At 31.8% G+C, this 20,017-nt stretch overlaps 9 protein-coding genes across 9 annotated transcripts; 3 read left to right on the forward strand and 6 right to left on the reverse strand.

Annotated features, from left to right (window-relative positions):
- Positions 1 to 473: 473 nt before the first annotated feature.
- Positions 474 to 1,138, reverse strand: BX664DRAFT_338171 (uncharacterized protein). The gene is made up of 2 exons (XM_051546386.1): positions 980 to 1,138; positions 474 to 916 (listed from the first exon to the last, which is right to left on the reverse strand). Exons 1-2 carry the CDS (start codon positions 1,044 to 1,046, stop codon positions 702 to 704), a joined length of 282 nt encoding a protein of 93 aa, XP_051398367.1. The 5' UTR covers positions 1,047 to 1,138; the 3' UTR covers positions 474 to 701.
- A 932-nt stretch (positions 1,139 to 2,070) lies between these two features.
- On the reverse strand, positions 2,071 to 2,895 carry BX664DRAFT_338173 (uncharacterized protein; the record flags this gene model as incomplete). Its single annotated transcript, XM_051546387.1, has 2 exons — positions 2,670 to 2,895; positions 2,071 to 2,588 (listed from the first exon to the last, which is right to left on the reverse strand). Coding segments are annotated over exons 1-2 (340 nt in total), but the record flags the coding sequence as incomplete, so codon positions are not given.
- A 587-nt stretch (positions 2,896 to 3,482) lies between these two features.
- On the forward strand, positions 3,483 to 6,032 carry BX664DRAFT_387613 (uncharacterized protein). Its single transcript, XM_051549394.1, has 2 exons — positions 3,483 to 3,780; positions 3,854 to 6,032. The coding sequence occupies exons 1-2, from the start codon at positions 3,522 to 3,524 to the stop codon at positions 5,899 to 5,901; spliced, it is 2,307 nt and encodes a 768-aa protein (XP_051398369.1). The 5' UTR covers positions 3,483 to 3,521; the 3' UTR covers positions 5,902 to 6,032.
- A 776-nt stretch (positions 6,033 to 6,808) lies between these two features.
- BX664DRAFT_338175 (Sodium:sulfate symporter transmembrane region-domain-containing protein) lies at positions 6,809 to 9,404 on the forward strand. The gene is made up of 5 exons (XM_051546388.1): positions 6,809 to 7,717; positions 7,843 to 8,178; positions 8,263 to 8,769; positions 8,847 to 9,062; positions 9,129 to 9,404. Exons 1-5 carry the CDS (start codon positions 6,878 to 6,880, stop codon positions 9,333 to 9,335), a joined length of 2,106 nt encoding a protein of 701 aa, XP_051398370.1. The 5' UTR covers positions 6,809 to 6,877; the 3' UTR covers positions 9,336 to 9,404.
- Positions 9,405 to 9,627: 223 nt separating this feature from the next.
- BX664DRAFT_387615 (actin-related protein ARPC3) lies at positions 9,628 to 10,670 on the reverse strand. The gene is made up of 4 exons (XM_051549395.1): positions 10,590 to 10,670; positions 10,349 to 10,445; positions 9,980 to 10,258; positions 9,628 to 9,901 (listed from the first exon to the last, which is right to left on the reverse strand). The coding sequence occupies exons 1-4, from the start codon at positions 10,593 to 10,595 to the stop codon at positions 9,765 to 9,767; spliced, it is 519 nt and encodes a 172-aa protein (XP_051398371.1). The 5' UTR covers positions 10,596 to 10,670; the 3' UTR covers positions 9,628 to 9,764.
- A 2,905-nt stretch (positions 10,671 to 13,575) lies between these two features.
- Positions 13,576 to 14,335, forward strand: BX664DRAFT_266753 (transcription factor Opi1-domain-containing protein; the record flags this gene model as incomplete). The annotated part of the gene is made up of 2 exons (XM_051540921.1): positions 13,576 to 13,809; positions 13,874 to 14,335. 2 exons carry the CDS (start codon positions 13,576 to 13,578, stop codon positions 14,333 to 14,335), a joined length of 696 nt encoding a protein of 231 aa, XP_051398372.1.
- A 435-nt stretch (positions 14,336 to 14,770) lies between these two features.
- BX664DRAFT_338188 (uncharacterized protein) lies at positions 14,771 to 16,184 on the reverse strand. The gene is made up of 6 exons (XM_051546389.1): positions 15,864 to 16,184; positions 15,591 to 15,714; positions 15,377 to 15,500; positions 15,128 to 15,296; positions 14,944 to 15,022; positions 14,771 to 14,862 (listed from the first exon to the last, which is right to left on the reverse strand). The coding sequence occupies exons 1-6, from the start codon at positions 15,911 to 15,913 to the stop codon at positions 14,809 to 14,811; spliced, it is 600 nt and encodes a 199-aa protein (XP_051398373.1). The 5' UTR covers positions 15,914 to 16,184; the 3' UTR covers positions 14,771 to 14,808.
- Positions 16,185 to 16,397: 213 nt separating this feature from the next.
- BX664DRAFT_175871 (protein-tyrosine phosphatase-like protein) lies at positions 16,398 to 17,451 on the reverse strand. The gene is made up of 3 exons (XM_051540008.1): positions 17,082 to 17,451; positions 16,726 to 16,962; positions 16,398 to 16,645 (listed from the first exon to the last, which is right to left on the reverse strand). Exons 1-3 carry the CDS (start codon positions 17,331 to 17,333, stop codon positions 16,526 to 16,528), a joined length of 609 nt encoding a protein of 202 aa, XP_051398374.1. The 5' UTR covers positions 17,334 to 17,451; the 3' UTR covers positions 16,398 to 16,525.
- A 1,534-nt stretch (positions 17,452 to 18,985) lies between these two features.
- On the reverse strand, positions 18,986 to 19,960 carry BX664DRAFT_175900 (protein-tyrosine phosphatase). Its single transcript, XM_051540009.1, has 4 exons — positions 19,889 to 19,960; positions 19,678 to 19,805; positions 19,432 to 19,604; positions 18,986 to 19,368 (listed from the first exon to the last, which is right to left on the reverse strand). Exons 1-4 carry the CDS (start codon positions 19,916 to 19,918, stop codon positions 19,199 to 19,201), a joined length of 501 nt encoding a protein of 166 aa, XP_051398375.1. The 5' UTR covers positions 19,919 to 19,960; the 3' UTR covers positions 18,986 to 19,198.
- Positions 19,961 to 20,017: the final 57 nt, after the last annotated feature.

A 20,017-nucleotide genomic window follows, 5' to 3' on the forward strand; every position in this document is an offset into this window, starting at 1 on the left:
TGAAAACTTTGTGCGACCTTTTCATCATGCATCCTACACTTCTTTTTTCATAATAATTATACTAATACTAATACTAATAATAATAATAATAATAAATATAATTGTTAGATGATGATGGATGGGTATATATATATGTATATAATGGATGGATGATGAAGGATGTATGATATGTAGTGATAGGATGATGAATTATATATGGTAATAGTATAATAGAGTATGACGATATAAATGATATAAATGATGTTATAAGATAGTTGTATGATTTATAATAATAGTAATAAGTAATATGAATATGATGATAATGATGATAAAAATACATGATATGTAAACAATATCTTATAATGAAAGGGTTTCTCTTTTTACTCGTGGTTTCACTCAAATACAGTAGGTCTTTTTTTAGTTTTAAAACCCCATCCGAAAAAAAAAGGTAAGTGTTACCTGTACGGGAATTCAATGTAATGAACTAAAATAAAAAAGGAAAGAGGATTTTTATTTGACTTGTACAATAAAGTGCATTGAATAATGGTATGAATAAGATGATAAAATAAAATGTAATGAAAAGAGGGGGTATTGAAGAACTAACTAAAAACTGTACAAAAAAGGGACGACAAGAATGTTGATAAATGGAGGAGATGTAATATTTGTTTGTAAAAAAAAAAAAAAAGAGTAAAAAATAACAATAACAATAACAATAATATGAATCATGTACATATTTCTTGAGCAGTAGTAAAAACAGAAGGTTGATGATTTTCTTCTTGTTGTGATAATAAATCTTCTTGTTGTTTTTGTTGTTCTTTTTCACGATTTGCCCTTTCATTTATCATTTGTTCTGTATCCCTTCGCCATTGTGATTTCATAGTTAATAATTCAACCATATCACTATATGTCAATTTAGCAACTTCTTGAGCTGTTCGATCTAAAATAAATAAATAAAAATATTAAAATTTATAAATTCAAACGGATGACTTTTCTTCTTTACCATAATCTTCATTAGCAAATGTACTTTCAATGACAACATCACAAGAAAATTGTACACGTTTAGACATTATATATTATAGTATATTGATATAAAAAAGGTAACTGATAATAATAATAATAATAATAATAATAAAATACAAGGAATATGAATAAAAAAAAAAAAGAACAAAAGAAAAAAAAAAAAAAGAAAAAGAAAAAAAAAGCCAATAATTTTTATATTTAAATCTTTTCCGCGGAATCCAAATTTGGACATTTGTGTATCCCCCCTTCTCTCTCTCTTCTTTCTTTCTTTCTCTCCTTTTAACCTTTTCTCTCTATAATAAGATTGAATGATTTAAAAGATATTTTTTGATTAAACAATAATGTAAATTGTAAATCTTTTCTTTTCTTTCTTTTTTTTTTGTTTTATCATTGAGAATATAAAATAATAATAATCATTGGATGATTGTGTAACCATATTTGATGGCTGCTGAATGGTCTAGTTCCTAAAGTACGATCGTAATAGATAAGATGTTTACTTTTTACCCTCGGACCTTTTTTATTATTATTTCTAAAAGTAGTTATCAGTTGGGATCTCGTCATTTTTCCCAGTTTTTGATCTAAAAAAGAAACCCTTTCCAACTAAATCACTTCTTTTTATAGTAATCCTTTTAATTTCATAAACACGTGAGGAATAACTTTAGCCAGTCAAATAGAAGCTTGGATGCTTCAACTCTATTCTACACTTCTCTATAAATTGTATCATAAGAATTACGGGATTCAAGATAATATAAAATGAATAGACTATAAAAGATGATTTATTATATAATAAACTAAAAAATAAAAATAAAAATAGTAAAGACAACAAGAATCCAATATCACCAAAGAGCTGTAATTTTATATCTTGACTCCATGTTGATGCCGAGTAAAGTCATATCATAGCAGGTACAATTAGTTAAACTAAATGATTTTTGTTTCATTTTTATTTGATATGACGCAAAGAGTAAAAGAAGACTTGACAGAAAAAAAAAAAAAAAAAAAAAAAGGGAAAAAAAGAAAAGAAATTTTTTAAGCCCTATGTGAGCATAAAAATTTCAATCCCCACTTCTTCTTTTTTTTTTTTACTCTTTTCATTTTTCTCTGATGCCATCCTTTCCAAAAACTATTGTCTTCTCAAACTAAGCATAACATTATTCTACTATATAAAGTGGAAGAACGACTACGCGTTGTAGAGGGAAAAGTCAGCAAAAACGAACAAATAGATGAAAAAGCTTAACGAGTTAATCGACATGTTTGAAAACGAACGGACAAAGCACAGCAAGTTAAACTAAAGCATCCTTTTTGAAATCGCCAGTGGAAAAAAAAAAAGAAGAATCAAAGTATAACGATTTATTGATTATTGCTAAAGGGCAAATCAAGTTGAAAAGATCTTGGAAAATGTCAAGGCAATGGTGTTCGTAATAGTAAAAGCAATGCGAGCAAGAATATCCCTGTCGAAGACAAGCAAAAGACAAGGAAGGATCTCGAAGCAAGGTTGACAGCAATTGGAGTAAGAATTGATGGTGTTCAAGCAAAATGAATTGGAAACACTGTATTTCGTGACATAACGGGCGAACAATGTGGAAAAATCGGTAAGATCGGCAAACTATGATATTGTATAACCACTAACTATTTTTTTTTCTATTCTTTTATTATTATTATTATTAAATCAGCATCATCATCATCATCATTAATGACAGTACCATCATAAATACCTGGGAAAATCGAAACCATCATCATCAAGACCATAAAAACAGAGGATTATCAATGGTAATATAGCCTTGTTTTTCGGTTTCATATGTATTTTATCACACATTCTTATTGCAGCATAGTATCTTATATTTATAATAAAGACATTCGAGTAGTTAAAAGTATATGGATTTTTAGATATGATGTGTCGATGGTAACTTGTGTTTTTATATTTGATGATGATCACCTTTTGTGATGGATGATCAATAGTTTTTGTATGTGATGAGCACCATAATTGAAGAAAACAAAAAATAGAAGTTTTGTAGTTCAACATACACGTAGGCTGTTGTGTTTACGTTTGATAATCATCAAAATAATAAAATAATTTGACAATAAAACCTTGATGATTGAATAGTATTTTCAGATAATTGATAAAATAAAGTGAAATTTTAGATGATGATTATCCAAGAGACTGGTCAAAATACAGTATACTCATTTTTTTTTTTAAAAAAAAAATAATAACCTTTTATTTAAAAACAAAAAAAGAAAGGTACGAAAGCATCAGCTTCGCATGGAAAAAAAAACCCGTAAATATAACTAACTACTAATTGTAGAGATTTAAAATATAAGAAAGAAAAAGGAAAGAGAAAAATATAAGAGAGAAGAAAGGAAAAAAAAAAAAGGTGAAAAAACAGTCAGAAAAGTCGCGAGCGGAGCAATCCTGTTATTTCATTGTTTAAATTTTATTATTTTTTGTCTAAATTCTATATTATTCTTTCTTTCTTCTTTCTTTCTTTCTTTCTTTCTGTCTCAATCGTACATATATATTTACATAAATGTCTGACTTGTCTCATAGAAAGTCTTTATATTCATCACCTTCTTCAAGGTCCTTTATTAATAGACCTCCACCTGAAAGTGCCTTACGCGATACATCTATCAATATAGCTACCGCTTTTTCAACTGCAGAACGACCTTCACCTTACCGTTCCAACAATAATGTCTATCTCTCTCCTCGTACCAAACGTACATCTCTTCACCATCGATCTTCTACTGATCATTTTCAAACTCTTGTTGGCTCTGATAATGACTTTTTTGGTAAGTAACTGATATGAATAATAATAATAATAATAACAATATAGAACTATTAATTAATTATATCTTTTCTTAGGATCCAACAAACCGATAGATCTTTATCAACATTCAGTATCACAATCAAGCTCAAGTGACGAAGAAGACGATAACCCTTTTGAAGAAGAAGAACGACTAGTACGACATCCTGCTGAAGAAGAACATCGACGCGAGCTAATTCAACAACGATCCTCCCTCTCTGAACGTTACGATGCTACCAATGGTAGTTTGGCTGGTTCATCCTTTCATTCATTTATGGAATCTCCTTATAAAAATCAACATGATACTATTCTCGATGACGATAATATCAATTCAAATGATACCCCAACAACAACAGCAGCAGCTCAAATCAAACCAGCCTCTCGCTCTCTTATCAAACATGTTTTCGACAGGACATTTGAAATCGTCATGTTTTGGATCTTTATGGTGTTCTGGGTCATTAAGGAAATAGCTGTCACTGTGATCACCTTTATTTTCATTGTCGCATCTAGTTTGATGGTCAATCCTATTGTGTATATGTTGCAGTACCTTGGTTTTCGGACATTGGAACCTCTCAAATTATCTTCATTCAAGTCAATCTCACATCATCCTGTCGCCATGACACTATTAGCTATATTTTCTACTTTCTGTTTACATTGGATATTTTTTGATCAACATAATGATAATAATAATAATCATCCTACTTGGTTCAACAACAACAATAACAACAAATTATGGCCATTCTCAACGACATTATCTGCCATCATTTCATCTCCTTCATCTTGGCGATCATTTAACCCTACAACTAGCTCAATGGACGATACCAGATATGATTCACTAGCCTTGGATCGATTCAAAGTATTGGAAAAAACTGTTCATGGAATTATCGACCACATTGAAACTCAGGACAAACATGATCAACAACAAATCAATTCCATTCATTGGCATTTGGAACAACTACAACAACAGTTTTCACAATGGTCAACCACTCATTCAAAACAAATAGAATCGGCTCTTATCGAACAAATGGAAAAAGTAGAACATACTTTGGCAACTACGACAACACAATGGAATCGTCGATTACATGAATGGGGAGCTCAATTGGAACAAAAGATGGAACAACAGGAACATATTTGGCAACAAGATGGCAACACCAATCCAACAGTTTCACCACAACTAGTGAATGCTTTACGACAACTTTTTATACCAAAATCAGATGATGATCGTGCATTATGGACTAGTTTTTTACAAAACAACCAAGGGATTTTGGATCGTCATATTCAAGACATGATGGATCAATGGCTTCGAGATCAACTACTAAAAGGAACTTTGATTGACAAGGATACGCTGAACGAAACGTTGATGACTCAGATTTTACAACAGGATACTACTGACGATAAAATGGAAAAAACTGCAGGAACTATCAATCTACTTGGACAGCTAGTGGATGCCGCAATTCAAAGATATCATCAGGATGTATTGGATAAACCAGATTATGCATTAGCTACACGTGGTGCTATGGTCTTGAATGCATTTACTTCACCTACTTTACCATCATCATCATCAGCAGGAACAAACAATCAGTGGTGGTGGACAAAATGGTATACTGAATGGTCACGTCCTTCCTTGTCTCCGATGATTGCTCTGACTCCAGGTACACATGTAGGACAATGTTGGCCAATGAAAGGGAACCATGGATCTTTAGGTATTCGTCTATCTGAACCGATTTCCGTACAAAGTATCACTGTAGAATATCCAAGTCGTTCGGTGGCCAGTAACAATATGACAAGTGCACCAAAACAAATCGATGTTTGGGGATTGAAAAAGGTGGATGGATCATCTTCCAACGTAATGGCTCAATGGGATCAACAGCAACAAGAACAGCATATAACAGGGAACAACAATGAAAATGATAATATGATCTTTTTGGGTTCCTTCACTTACGACATCAAGAAATCATCAGCATCCTCCAGTATCCAAACATTTTCATTAGATACCAATCGATATGTTCATTTCGAAGGTGTCGTCCTACGAATCCGGTCTAATTGGGGAAATGATCAACATACCTGCATTTATCGTGTTCGCGTCCATGGTACTCCAGCTATATGACCCCCCATTCTATTGATGTACTTTTAGTTTAGTTTATACATTCTTTCATTATATATATATATATATTATCATGATTCTCTCTTTTATATATTCAAATAAATAAATAAAGCTGAGTGTTATTCTTTTTTTTTTTTTTTTTTTTTTGCATGACAATTTTTTTACTACAGCATATCGGAGTAAAGAGCCCATGTTTCAAGATAAAAAAGAAAAATCTTCTTTTTTTTTTCCCTTCTCTTTCTTTTCTTTACTTTTTTTTTTTTATTTATTTTTAATATTCAGTATTACTATTATTTTATATAAATAAAAAAGTGCAATGAAATTTTCTCATTCACTTGTATTGAATTCTGTGCCAGATTGGTTGGACTATTATATCGAGTAAGTCAAAATAGGAAATCGCATATGAAAACAACGAAATATTCATAAAATATGTATAAACAGTTATGATCATCTCAAAAAGATCGTATATAGGATTGAAAGGATTAAGGTACAACAACAACGCCTCAGTAGCGGATTTCATAGGACGAGTGATTATAGTTTAGAAGCTGGTACTGATCTTAGACCAAGAAGGACGGCCACTGCTACCACCGCTGCCACTGCTGCTACAACCATCGACAACAATCATCATTTGCAGGAAAAACAAATGACCGAAGATGATGCTATGTTTATTGTGGAATTGGACAAACAATTGAACAAGATCACTCAATTCTTCAATGACAAATCTAAGGAAATCTTACAAGATGCAAGTACGTTACGCCAACAGTTTGATGAATTTGGAGTGCCTTTACGTCGCTATTCTGTCTCTGTTATTGGTGTTACAGGTCATCGTACGTCTTCTATTGATGATGAAAATTATGAAGTCAATGAAAATGATTTGAAGAGATTAGATTCTGTTTTATGTGGTGAAATTGTTCCTAGTCCTCCTCCTACTGCTACTACTGATGAAGTGATCACCTATGATGATGATGATGATGATCATATGTATCAACAACAACAACAAAGGCAACTACCACTTCGACGATCAAGAACTTTTGGATTTGAAAATGATGATCAAGATACCTCTCGACGTTCCAGTTCTATACGACGTAGTCAGTCCATTCATGAACAACCTTCAGATCTACAACGTCGACGATCAACTACCATCCAAGATCAATTACAACAACGCATATGGGGTCGATTTACACCTCATCATCATCATCGATTAGAATTCTCTCCCGGTGTATCATCTAAAGATATGGCAAGATTCAATCAATACTACAACTTTCGCGCACGGTGTGCCACGACATTTATCTCCCTGACAGAACTCAAAGGATATGTTGACATCAATCGAAAAGGATTTGACAAAATTCTCAAGAAATGGGATAAAGTGACAGGATCCAATCTACGTACGACATACAACGAAAAGATGATAACCAGTGCGGATCCATTTTTACCTCATCAAATGACCGAATTGGAAAAGGCCATTTTCTTGGTACGTGATATGTATGCTGCCATCTTCACACAAGGGGATCCTCATGCTGCTACAAGCGAACTCAAGTTACATATGCGCGACCATATCCAGTTTGAACGTACCACCGTTTGGAAGGATCTTGTTGGGAAAGAACGTATGACCATGGATGCTCATGCTGCTGATGTGAAAGAAGGTTATCAGTTACCCTTTGGTTTGTTCCTCACAAAACATGCTTTGCGTTGCTCTGTCTTTTTGATGTGTGCTGTCATCCCCTATGGTGCTTTCATGTCCATCGATGTCTTCAATGATGTACCGGCTTCCAAATGTCTAGGCCTTCTGTTATGTGCTGCCATCATGTGGGCTTTCGAGGTAGGAGAAACAAAAAAAAAAAAAAAAAAAAAAAAAAAAAAAAAAAAAAGGATGATGAATGTTGTCTGAAAGACGGATAATGGAGATGATGAAATAGATACTTATTCTCATTATTTTATAATTAGTGTCTTCCTATCTATGCTACTGCTTATCTAATCCCACTCTTGGTGCCGACCATGGATATCATCCAACAAAATGGTGTATTGGTAGATGCAAAAACAGCAGCTAAACTGGTATTTTCAAGTATGTTCAATGGCACAATCATGGTGCTCTTGGGTGGATTTGCTATTGCAGCGGCTCTGAGTAAACATGGCGTGGCTCGTGCATTTGCAACAGTGATTCTCTCTCATGCTGGTACTCGTCCTTCTGTGGTCATTCTGATCAATATGTATATGGCCGCCTTTTTGAGTATGTGGATCAGTAATGTGGCTACTCCTGTTTTATGTACTACTTTGGTCGAGGTAAGCAAAAAAAAAAAAAAAAAAAAAAAAAAAAAAAAAAAAAAGAAAATGAATTGATCCTTCTTCTTCTTCTTTTTTTATTAGCCTATTCTTCGTACATTACCACCTCGATCAACGGTTGGACCTTGTTTAATCTTGGGCATCTCATTAGCAAGTTGTATAGGTGGCTTGACTTCACCTATTTCATCACCTCAAAACATTATCGCTATCAATATAATGCAGCCAAGTCCAGGCTGGGGCAATTGGTTTGCGGCATCTCTTCCGGTGGCCATCATTACTATCTTTACTACATGGGGTTGTCTTTTGTTATATTTCCGTCCCGATCGATCTACTCGTCATTTGAACACTATTCGTGCACTAGATATCGCCTACCCAAGTTTGACTCAAATATTTGTATCCGTAGTGTGTTTGACAACCATTGGATTATGGTGTAGTGAGACGGCAGTTCCTGATTTTTGGGGTGATAATGGTGTGATTGCTGCTATCCCGATTGTATTATTCTTTGGTACTGGTGTGCTTTCCAAGACAGATTTAAATAATTTTTTATGGCCTGTGGTGATACTTGCTCAAGGTGGTATGGCTCTTGGATTTGTAAGTTATAAAAAAAAAAAAAAAAAAAAGAGAATGGATTTATAGGATAATGATTCATTCATCACTCATTTATGTAGGCCGTTCAAAGCTCTGGTTTATTAGATATTATCGGTCATCGTATTGCTAGTGGAGTGGAACATCTGGGTGCATTGGATATCGTGTTTATCTTTGGTATTATTGTTTTAGTGTTTGCTACTTTTGTTAGTCATACTGTGGCTGCTTTGATTATTTTACCAATCGTTCAACAAGTGGGTGAAAAACTATCTCCACCTCATCCTAATTTATTGGTGATGGTAAATATGAATATGTAGTCATGATGATGGTTGATATGGAATTTTTTTTTTTTTAATCTTATCTAGGTCACTGGTCTTGTTAGCTCTGTAGCCTTTGCTTTACCTGTTTCTGGTTTTCCTAATATGAATGCTTTTATGCAAGAAGATCTTACAGGCAAACCGTATTTGAAAATCAAGGACTTTATATTTTGTGGTGTGCCAGCATCCATCATTGCAGGTGTCATCACCATCCTTCTTGGTTATGGTATTATCAGTAGAATGATTAACAACTAGGTTCTGGTCTTTTACAATTAGTTGGTATACCCTTTTTATTTTTTTCCATTTTTTCACTTTTTTTTTTTTTTATCCTGTAATATATGTACATACACGCCCTTATTTGCTAGATATTGAATTACGCTAGATAAACATTGATCTCAATAAAAACAGTATATATCATATTAATCATTCCATTCTTTACAAGAATATACACCCATCATCTTTATTAAACACTATCACCATCGTCGTTGTCATGGTTATCAATACTATATCAATCAAAGGTCTACAATTCAATGTCATACATATTTATACAAGTGACGATAAACAAATGCTGTAAGGAGCATCCAAGAATTTATTGAATAAACTAGAAGACGAATAATAATACTAATGATAATAACAAAAAAGAAGATATTTTATGATACAAAATAATAAATGAGTTTTATTGATTCAAAGAGATAAGTTCATAAATTTGCGTTTTTGGAAACACATCCACCACTTGCTTGGAAGTCCATCCAGATACACAGCCTCCACCAACCGAAGCACCAATTCTTGACGTAATTGTTGAATATATTGTTTCATTTGATCTAAACAAAGGGAATAATCAGTCTTAAAACAACACATCTATATATATATATATATATCTTAATTTTGATGTCATTTACCAGCTTGGAAACGATCACTAGGCGTTTGATACATGGCATTCAAAGGGAAAGAAGGATCACCGGGAATAGAAAAGTTGGAGACGGCCAATGTGCTGAGGTTCTTTAACGCGTTACCTTGAGGAGTGGTTTTGGTGAGGTTTTGTAAACATTCCGAGATGAATAGAATCAGATAGATTAATACTCGGTCAGCATTTCCCTTGATTTCAAAGTTTCTAAATAAACAGTTGGCACGGAATAAAGTAATGGCTTCATCAATAATATCGTCTGTAGAAGGATCGGCTATGATAAAAAAAAAAAAAAAAAAGGAGTAGATGAAGGAATATAGTTGAGTATATGTAGTATATTAAGATTGGATGCGCGTTTTCTTACCCATAGGTGCATTGCCTCTAAACTTGGTTTTGATAGGTAAAAGATACATATTGGCGATGGACTGATAATCACCATCATTGAATTGAGAGTGATAAGCCTATAAAACAAATATATGAAAAGATACAAGATGAGTTTTTTTTTTCTTTCATACGTAACGCTTGTACATAATAAAGCTGATAGATAAAATTGATAAAAAAAGAAACTATTCTTTCATCTTTATTAGTATAATTATTGGACTTACCGGCATGATAGATGTAAATTAGACAATGAAGAGGATAAAAGTGGAGGTAGAGAACGAAAAGGATGAAATAAAAAAAAAAAAAAAAAAAGAAAGAGCCAAGAGAAAAAGAAAAATGGAACCCACTTGGGGAAAAAAACCATCCAACAACAACATTATTGTCAATTTAAAATACCGCAGTGAATATTTGTGCTTGAAGAATTATAATACTCATGACACTCCCCTCTTTTATATCATGTAGGGACGATATGAAGTTTACTTTGTTGTATGTTTCTTCTGATGATTTTCTTGATGGTAGATTATAATATCAATATTACTTCACATCAAAAGAAAAACGTGATCAAAGATTTGATTTTGTGGATTTCTCGGAACAATCATCGGAAGAGAGTGTTGGACCCTGATATTTGTAATAATAAAAGAAAAAAATGATGTTTGATTTTTTATTTTAAATGATGATATATATTTATTATTAATGTTTGGTTTATTATTACAAAAAAAAATGATTATCTGATAAGGTGTGATTGTTGAAAAAAGTATGGTATTCCTATTTTTGTAATCATAATGTGAAATCATTGATAGTAAATCGGATGACAAAAGTGATTTGATTGTTACACTTTATTCAATAAAAAATGACGGAATTCAAAGAATAGGATGACGCAAAAATAGGAAATAAAATATCGTAAGGATAGAAAATAAATGACGGGGTAGAAAAGAGAGAGTTGTCGCATAAATCAAATAGAAAATATAAGAAAGTAGATACCATGAAAAAAAGACAAATAAAAAAAAGGAAATCCACCAGTTGAGTTCACCAAGTTAACATATAAAAAAAATAAAATAAAATAAAAAATGAGTAATACTTATCCAGATAAAAATATTTCACTAGCTTACCATTTAAGTGTAATGAGATCGCCGTAGCGAAAGTAGGATGGCGATAACCATCCCGGAAATTGTTAAATTGTTAAGTTGTTATATTAATTGAACCAACAGTGTTTAAACCATTAAAGAAAACTTGTAAATAAAAAGATAGACAAAAAAAAGAGTGATTGAGACAACGGTGATTAAACCATTAAAGATAGACAGAAAAAAAAAGAGTGATTGAACCAACGGTGATTAAACCATTAAAGATAGACAGAAAAAAAAAGAGTGATTGAACCAACGGTGATTAAACCATTAAAGAATACTTGTAAAGAAAGAGATAGACAGAAATAAAAAAAAAGTTAAATCAAAGGGATCCTTTTATAAGAAAATGAATCACCCTTGCAATTATGAGCTAATTTTAGTAGATAAAATGATGAGACAAGATGTAAGCGAGTTTTATCATCCTTTTTTAAATATTAGCAACATTTCTATCTTTATATCGTATCTAATTCATCATCATTTTTTTTTTTTTAGTATTAACAACATTTCTTTCTTTATATTGTATTTAATTTATCATTTGTCTTTTTTAGTATCGACTTCATCATTTTTTTTTAGTGTTAGCAACATTTCTCTCTTTCTATTGTATTTAATTTATCATCTACTTTATTATTTTTAGTATCTACTTCATCATTTTTTTTTAGTATTAGCAACATTTCTCTCTTTATATAATAAAGTTAATTACATAGATGTTCTACATTAAATTCTATTATTACAATATTTATGTACTAAATGATACATGGTACTGACTTGTTTTTGCCGTGTTTTAGTTTAATGACTAGATTCCTTTTTTTTTTTTTAGTGTTCTATTTTAAATGATAGTATGATTGTGCACAGGATACTTATTATTGCCATTTTTTAATTTCCATTGATGTGATGAATCATCATTATTATATTGATTTATCATGTTGGCTGATAAAAGAGCGTTTTGACATTTTTCAAAGAAAAAAGGAAAAGAAAAAGAAAATGTTGTTCTGTCAGAAGGTAACTAGAATGAAGTATTTTGTATTTTATCAGTAATTTGTACAGCGATTGACGACAATGTTTCATCATCCATCATACAATCGTACAATCATCCAACATATAATCATTCATTATCACATATCATCCATCATACAGTCATCCATCATCCATCCTGTAATCATCCAATATACAATCATCCGTTATCACATATTATCAATCATGAATCATCGATCATGAATCATCAATCAATTGATACCTAAAAAAGAATGGACAACACCCAAAGCTGCTAAAAATATGAAAAGCCTATGTTACTTTTCTTTTCTGTCTTTTATTATTAATAAACAAGTTATCATCAATATGTTATGTGTTTTTAATGTACTCTACCGACATCTCTAAAGCGATATCTGAAAAAGTGGTAAAGCGACATTCATTTTGGGAAAGTACGATGTTTTATTTTATAACATCACGAAAAGCATTTTCTTGTGACATGACAAAAAACTTTGAAAACACTGTATAACTATATGATTTGGGGTTTGGTTGGTTTTCAATATGATCGATAATGATTGAAAAAGACAAAGCATGTCATTTCTTGACATGTGAAAATAGCCTTTCAAACCGCGCATTTTTCTATTATTATTTTTTTTATCTAAAAACATTTTTTTTTTTTTCATCCTCTCTCTCTCTCTCTCTTTTTTTTTTTTATTCTTTTCTTCTTTTCCGGATCGTCTTTTTTTTTTATGGTACCATTCTTTTTATTTTTCACATAATAGAAATGCATGAGATTGAACAACACAATACAAGACATAGGGCTACTAAACCCTATGGAACGCGATCCTCTTCACCCTTACCAGGTATTGGTGCTGCTCCTTATACAAAACCTTACGCACATCATCAGCAACAACAACAACAACAACCATACAATCGATCTTATTCTTATAAGAGAACGACCTCCAACACTCTACCAAATCAAGCAAGTACCTGGCAGCAACTAGTAGTCGGAGCCAGTTCAGCCGCAGGAACCACCGCCGCTGTCGTTAGTGAAGAATCAATGAAGTGTATGAAATACTGTCTTAGTTGGCTTCAATATGCTATGCGACACATTGAACAGCAAATGGGATTGATCCGATCTTTTTTGGTATCTTTGGCCACTTCTCAGTCTTCATCAACAACTTCCTTATCAGTACCCACCACAGCTTCTCCATCTATCTTATCTGCTGTGAAAAAAGATGTTGTAGATACTTTACGTAAAGTGGTTGATGTTATCAGTCGATATGCCGGTTCTTCCTTACCTTATCATGCCAAAGTTACTGTGCGTGGATTTATCTTGAACTTACCTGGACGATGGGTAAATATACATGTTGTGAGAAAGAAAAATATCTGATCTGACATTTTTTTTTTTTTTTGTTTAGGCATCCTTGAATGATATTAGATCAACTACAACCTCACCATCTGCTTCACCTATGATGTCAGCATCATCTCCTATGAACACAACAACAACAGCAAGGACAATCAATACAAAAGAGCAAGATGTCAATTCTCCAAAACATGAAGAAACGGCAATACGATTATTGAACTTTGGTCAAGAATCAGTGGATATGTTACAATCGATTTCGTCTGTGTTTTCAGAAACCGTGGATCGTGCTGAATTATGGCTGGATCGTCTCCGTCTTCGTCCTCATGAAAACAAACAAGATAGTATTATCAACAATGATCATACCAATCGACCTATTCAACTCCCACCCATACATACTTTGGATCCCAGCAAAAATCATTTGAACGCCTTTGACCGTCAAAGTAGTGTCACTAACCAGTTTATGCACTCTATCAGCAACGAACAACAACAACAACAACAAATGGATCTTACACAATAGTCAAACAATTTTTTTTATATCATTTTTTACAATTCACGTATATATTGCCACATTACACTATACCCCCCTTCACCTTTTCTTGACACATATATTTCGTCTTAGTCCATCGTTTTTATTTTCAAAACAATAAATCATTTATGATGACATACGATGATACTAAATAACGTAGATCTATTTTTTTTTTTTGAATTCAAGAATAATGATGATGATGATGATGATAATGATGTAGAATGATGTTGATGACAATAACAAATTTGGATATGATGCATAATGAATGGTGGTGAATGATACATGATGAATGAATACTAGGTAATCATGGTGATAAATAATTCATAAAAGTAAAAGTAAATATAATGGATCTATAATGCTATGTATATATCTAAATGGTAACAGAAGATGTACAAAAAAAAAAAAAAAGAAAAACCAAAACAAAACAAAAAAAAAAAAAAAAAAAAACTGTCCGGCAAGAATCCCTAAAGATCATCAAATAACCTATGTTTCTTCAACTTGGATCCATTCAGTAAAGGCTATCACACAAAGGAATAAAAAAAAAAAAGACAGATCAATATCATTCCCTTTTTCTCTTTTCTGTCATTCGATTCACATACCGAAGATGGCAACTTTTTCCTTTTCCTATCATCATTGGAATCACTGCTATAGTCAACAGAACTTGGTGATGATCCCATCCTAGTAAACCAAAAAAAAAAAAAAAAAAATCATCAGAGATCAAAACTCTTGATAAAGAGAGAAGTGTATAATATTTTTTTTTTCAAATGGAAAAAATAACCATACCTTCGGTTAGCAACACGACTTGATTGACGACCAGCGAGTCCAAGACATTTTTCTAAATGAGGAGCATACCGTGTAGAAGCAATGGTTTTTTGACAATTGACACATTCATAGGATGGTAGATTGTTGACGTTATAACTTTTTCCAAATATATCACACCCAGGTCTTTGAACTATATATATAAAGAAAAAGTGAATATTAATTGGATGGATAATAATAATAATAATAAAAAAAGATGGATCAAAATTTTACCATGATGTCGACATTTTGTTTGACAAATTTGACAGGTATCATATGATTGCTTCATGTCTTTGTGTACATCATAAAGAACATCATAGATACATTCATCCAATAGATCCCCTAATAAAGACAATGCCTAATCATCAAAATATTACATACAAGTTAGTCTATTTCCATGTCATAAAAAAAAAACCTTTTTCTTTATTTTTTTTTTTTTTTTTTTTACCATATTGGCTATGGTAGGAGCTGGTCGTGGTGTCTTTGGTTCAGTTTGAGACTGTAATACGGCTTGAGTTTTTTGTAGGTCTTCTATCTTGCTGTTTTGTTCCTTCAATACTTTTTTATAATATCTAAAAGAGCATATCAGCCAAAACCAAAAAAAAAAAAGTTAGTATTTATATGGCAGATGTCGTTCATGTGTTTTTCTGTTTTATTATTATTATTATTATTATTATTATTATTATTATTATTATCATATTATACATCGAGTCAAACTTACAAGTCATGTTCTTCCTGAGTAACATCCGAGTCTTGCTTTAGCTTTTGCATATTGTTGCAATAAGAAAAGAAGAAAGGCAAAGAGAGAATAAAAGTGTATATATATATATATAGTAGATATGCGAAGTTGTATATATGTATGTGTATATATGGGTGTATATATGTGTTTGTATGAGTATATATATATATATATTTGTGTGTATATGCTTGTGTAAGTATGTGAGTGTTCGAGTGTGAGCAGGTAGTGGGTGTGAAAGAAGAAGAAGAAAAAAACAAAAAACAAAAAACAAAAAAAAAAGCCGGGCAAAGGGAAACAGAAAACAAAAAAAAAAAAGTATAGAACAACGCAACAACTCCGCCTGTCTCCTTCCTCCATATCAAGTAAAAAAAGTAAAACGGGGGGATGAGAAGGGGGAACACCTGATATACGATTGCTGGGTAAAAATCCCCGATGATTCATCATCATCATCATCATATTCATCATCCAACGATTATACGCATCGGATCATCTCCGATTTTTTCTTGTAATCGATAATTAAATGGGACAAAAATATTGTTTATTTCAAAAAAATAGAAAACTGAAGTTGAATCAATAGTAAATGGTAAAAAACATAATAAAAGTAAAACTAATAATACTGGTAATAATAGGGGGGGACCATATATTCAATGGATCGGCAATTCTTGCTTCTTGGCTCCACCAAACTTGAACATTTTCCCAAAAGTAAACTTAAGAGAGGATGAAGAAGAGGATGATTTTGTTTTCCAAATACGTTTGTAGGTATCCTATTAGAACCAAAAAAAAAAAAAAAAAAATAGAATATATTAGTTATCATGAGTACAACAAAAAATCATTTCATACTTACCAAATAGGAGATTTGAGGTTTATTGAAGGCACCACGACGTTTGGTTCGAATATACTCAACTGCATCCAAAGGTTCCATTCCTAGTTCAATTAAAGCAATAGCCACTAAAACTGGAGCTCGTCCTAATCCTGCTACACAGTGAACTGCAATGGTAGGTCGAATATTATCGTTTTCCTTCAATTTTTGTTCTTGAGTATCAACCAAACCAATCCATTCACGCACCAAATTTACAGGAGGCTATATAAAATAATAATAGTAAAAAAAAAAAAAAAAAAAAAAAAAAAAGAAAAGAAAAAGGATATTAGTCTCAAAAACTTATCCTTTGTATTTCCTATTATCCGCTCATATTAACTTACCACACCACCATCCTTAAAAGGCATATCATGTACAGTGATTCCTTCCATAGCTAAAGTAGTTGCAGAATAAGTTTGTTGACAGCATCGAACTACATCAGTAACATTGTAACGTTTGAATTCTTCCATATAAAAAGGTAAAGTTGATTCAGTAGGACAATCGAGAATAAGAAACCGAAGAGGAGAATTTGTAACTTCGATCAACGAAAGTGTACGTCCCAAAGGTGAACCACTACGAGCTTGAGAGTTGACCATGGTTGAAAAGGAAAAAGAAAGTAAAATAATATATAAAAAAAAAGAGGGGGTAAGATGTAATATAAAAGTGTGTGTGTGTAAATAAAAACGAGATGATGACCCAAATAAAGTGTAGAGTATGAAGAATAATAAAAATAAATAAATATAAAAAAAAAAGAGAATAAAGAAAATAAAAATAGATGTGAATTGACAATAAAAGAATAAAAAAAAAGATGAGGGAGTATATGATATGTGTGAATGTGTGATATACAAAATAGATTAAATAGTATTAAAAAATCAAATAATAAGAAGGGGAATAATAGATCGAATGTAACCAAAAATTATCCACCTTCTGCGTCTGATGGATATTGGGCAATGGAGAAGGCAAAGACGCTGCCACCGAAGCAAGAAACTTGAGGGAACAGAGTAATTTTAGAGTAAAAGGATAATTGCATAAGTTGGAGACAAGAAGTGTCAGTGGTTGATTTCCAAGGGAAAAGGGCAAAAAAAGAAAAAGTGTCTTTTTTGACCTAGTTTATAACAAAGAAAAAAAAAAAAAAAAAGGAAAAAAAAAAAAGATAAAAAAAAAAAACATTTAAAAGATCAGAATTTTTGTCTTTTTTTTTTTTGAAAGCCAGTCACATGGTCTTTGCCCCTTTTCAGTTTCCCAATGGTACAGTGTTTTCAAAGTTTTTTGTCGGGTCACAAGAAAATAGTTTTCGTGATTTTATTAAACAAAATATCGGATTTTCCCAAAATGAATAGCGCATTTCCACTATTATAGATATCGCTTCAGAGATGTCGATTAGAGTATATTGATGGATGGATGATGGATCCTTTTTTTTTTTTATATATCGTCATTACATACTCACATTTATGAATATATGATATAGGCAACTCCAGTAGCAAATTGACCTCATAGTTGACAAATGTAAAACTGCATAATGTTACTTCTTTTTTTTCTTCACATACAAAATAAATTTCTTTTCAAATGTGAAACCTATTTAAAAGTGCCATTTTTCTGTTTTTTTTTTTCTTTTTCTTTCTTTTTTTTCCTTTTTTTTTTTTTGTTTGTCTTTTCTTTTCTTTATCGTTTTTTATATCAACTTCTAAACCTCTCTACAAGCTACAAGTCTCTTTATCTTTCTATCCATATCAAATACAAGTCTTATCTGAAGTACAAGTATAACGACATCAAGACGGGCTAAGGCCTATTTGCTTCTTTTTTCTTGTTGCTCTGTTGTTTTGATCCACTGTTTCCGCTCCTCATCCTTTTCTTCTTCTTGGTTGGCTGTATCTTTGTCGTAGGATCAAGATCTCAAAAATCATTACCTTACATGTGCAGATCAGTCAACCCTCGCCTTCCTCTATTTCCACCAGTGGTATCAACAACAACATCAATAATATCTTTTTGCGTGTCTCTCTCTCTCTTCTCTGTGGCTCATACAATTTTTCCGTGTACTGAAAACACGTGGATGTTTACAGTTTTTGTAAGTTTTTTTTTTTTTTTTTTTAATTGATGAATATGATGATGGATGATGTACTAACGAATTTTTTTTTTATTTTTCCAATATGATCTCTCTTTGGTATTTCCTATTTGATTTGTCCTTCTATCTCAATTTTTTTTTATGCGTCATCCATTATCTGTTTTTGTCCTTCATTCATTCTCTATTCTTACGATATCTTATTTCCTATTTTGGCGACATCTTATTTTTGAAACTGCGTCACGTATTAGTGGACAAACTGTATCTGAAAAAAATCGCATTTCAAAAGTATCCATTACTCCGCTCGTTATCAACAGAGGCATCATCTAAATCCTTATCGTTTCAACAATCATCCATTATATATATCATCTTCATCACGCATAAAACAATGAAAATAAAAGATCAAAGCCAATTTGGTTTATTACTAGGTATGGAGACTAAATCTGTGTCAAATAATTCTATAAATTGTTCATTAAGTAATCGTACTTTAGGTCCAGCATATCGACGATATTCTTCAAATATAGACGTTAAATTCCATCGTTGTAATTTCCGTAAACAGCCAACAATCGTACCTAAGTATAAAATAAAAAACAAAATGAGATCAAATTTATCTAAGCCGAATCATTTTTCTTTACCAGTGCGATGTCTTCCTAGGTTACACATAATCATCATGGGATAATTTCTTGGATTCAATATTAGTTCTAATGCTTCTAAAACTGCTTCTTCCGTAATAGGATCCCAAGCATTCACAGATGACACTACACCAAGGTGATGAAGTTCTATTTCTTGATCATCAATAAAGTCCAAACTTATTTTGTTTTTGATTAGTAAAATGAATAAGTCTAATAAGATCCATGTTATCTTCTTTTTTTTTAACTTACAATCGTTGATTAGGTTCTTCAGGAGCAAGCCAAGCTATATTCTTTAATGCTAGTTTTTCGAGAAAAGGGAAATTCAATTCATTTGGTTGACCGGACCTATACAAGTCCTCTTCTATCATACCAAAGTTCTATTTATATAAAGATAAAAAAAAAGATAATATTTAGTTCAGTTTTTTTTTTTTTTTTTTTTTTTTTGTTATTAATAACATACGACGGGTGGTATAAAGTGTTGTGAACTCATGTTTAAAGAAAAGAAGAGAAGAGAAAGGAAGGAAAAAAAAATTGGCAGCGGTGTTGTAAAAAAAAAAAAAAAAAGACATCTTTGAATTTCATCCTTTTG

This window comes from Halteromyces radiatus (genome assembly GCF_025201355.1).
Source record: "Halteromyces radiatus strain CBS 162.75 chromosome Unknown BX664scaffold_6, whole genome shotgun sequence".
NCBI lineage: Eukaryota > Fungi > Mucoromycota > Mucoromycetes > Mucorales > Cunninghamellaceae > Halteromyces > Halteromyces radiatus.

Excerpts from the sequence above, each read along its gene's own strand:
- BX664DRAFT_338188 (XM_051546389.1), bottom strand. The coding sequence starts at position 15,913 with ATGCAAAAGCTAAAGCAAGACTCGGATGTTACTCAGGAAGAACATGAC. Across the intron at positions 15,501-15,590 it reads CTCCTACCATAGCCAATATG|GCATTGTCTTTATTAGGGGA; the intron begins GTAAAAAAAAAA and ends TTTGATGATTAG. Across the intron at positions 15,023-15,127 it reads AGTCGTGTTGCTAACCGAAG|GATGGGATCATCACCAAGTT; the intron begins GTATGGTTATTT and ends TTGGTTTACTAG.
- BX664DRAFT_338171 (XM_051546386.1), bottom strand. The coding sequence starts at position 1,046 with ATGTCTAAACGTGTACAATTTTCTTGTGATGTTGTCATTGAAAGTACA. Across the intron at positions 917-979 it reads ATTTGCTAATGAAGATTATG|ATCGAACAGCTCAAGAAGTT; the intron begins GTAAAGAAGAAA and ends TATTTATTTTAG.
- BX664DRAFT_338175 (XM_051546388.1), top strand. The coding sequence starts at position 6,878 with ATGTATCAACAACAACAACAAAGGCAACTACCACTTCGACGATCAAGA. Across the intron at positions 7,718-7,842 it reads CCATCATGTGGGCTTTCGAG|TGTCTTCCTATCTATGCTAC; the intron begins GTAGGAGAAACA and ends TTTTATAATTAG. Across the intron at positions 8,770-8,846 it reads GTGGTATGGCTCTTGGATTT|GCCGTTCAAAGCTCTGGTTT; the intron begins GTAAGTTATAAA and ends TCATTTATGTAG.
- BX664DRAFT_175871 (XM_051540008.1), bottom strand. The coding sequence starts at position 17,333 with ATGGTCAACTCTCAAGCTCGTAGTGGTTCACCTTTGGGACGTACACTT. Across the intron at positions 16,963-17,081 it reads CTTTTAAGGATGGTGGTGTG|CCTCCTGTAAATTTGGTGCG; the intron begins GTAAGTTAATAT and ends TATTTTATATAG. Across the intron at positions 16,646-16,725 it reads AACCTCAAATCTCCTATTTG|GATACCTACAAACGTATTTG; the intron begins GTAAGTATGAAA and ends TGGTTCTAATAG.
- BX664DRAFT_175900 (XM_051540009.1), bottom strand. The coding sequence starts at position 19,918 with ATGAGTTCACAACACTTTATACCACCCGTC. Across the intron at positions 19,806-19,888 it reads AACACTTTATACCACCCGTC|AACTTTGGTATGATAGAAGA; the intron begins GTATGTTATTAA and ends TTATATAAATAG. Across the intron at positions 19,605-19,677 it reads GAAGAACCTAATCAACGATT|TTTGGACTTTATTGATGATC; the intron begins GTAAGTTAAAAA and ends AAACAAAATAAG.
- BX664DRAFT_387615 (XM_051549395.1), bottom strand. Across the intron at positions 10,259-10,348 it reads TAGAGGCAATGCACCTATGG|CCGATCCTTCTACAGACGAT; the intron begins GTAAGAAAACGC and ends TTTTTATCATAG. Across the intron at positions 9,902-9,979 it reads TAGTGATCGTTTCCAAGCTG|ATCAAATGAAACAATATATT; the intron begins GTAAATGACATC and ends CCCTTTGTTTAG.
- BX664DRAFT_387613 (XM_051549394.1), top strand. The coding sequence starts at position 3,522 with ATGTCTGACTTGTCTCATAGAAAGTCTTTATATTCATCACCTTCTTCA. Across the intron at positions 3,781-3,853 it reads CTCTGATAATGACTTTTTTG|GATCCAACAAACCGATAGAT; the intron begins GTAAGTAACTGA and ends ATCTTTTCTTAG.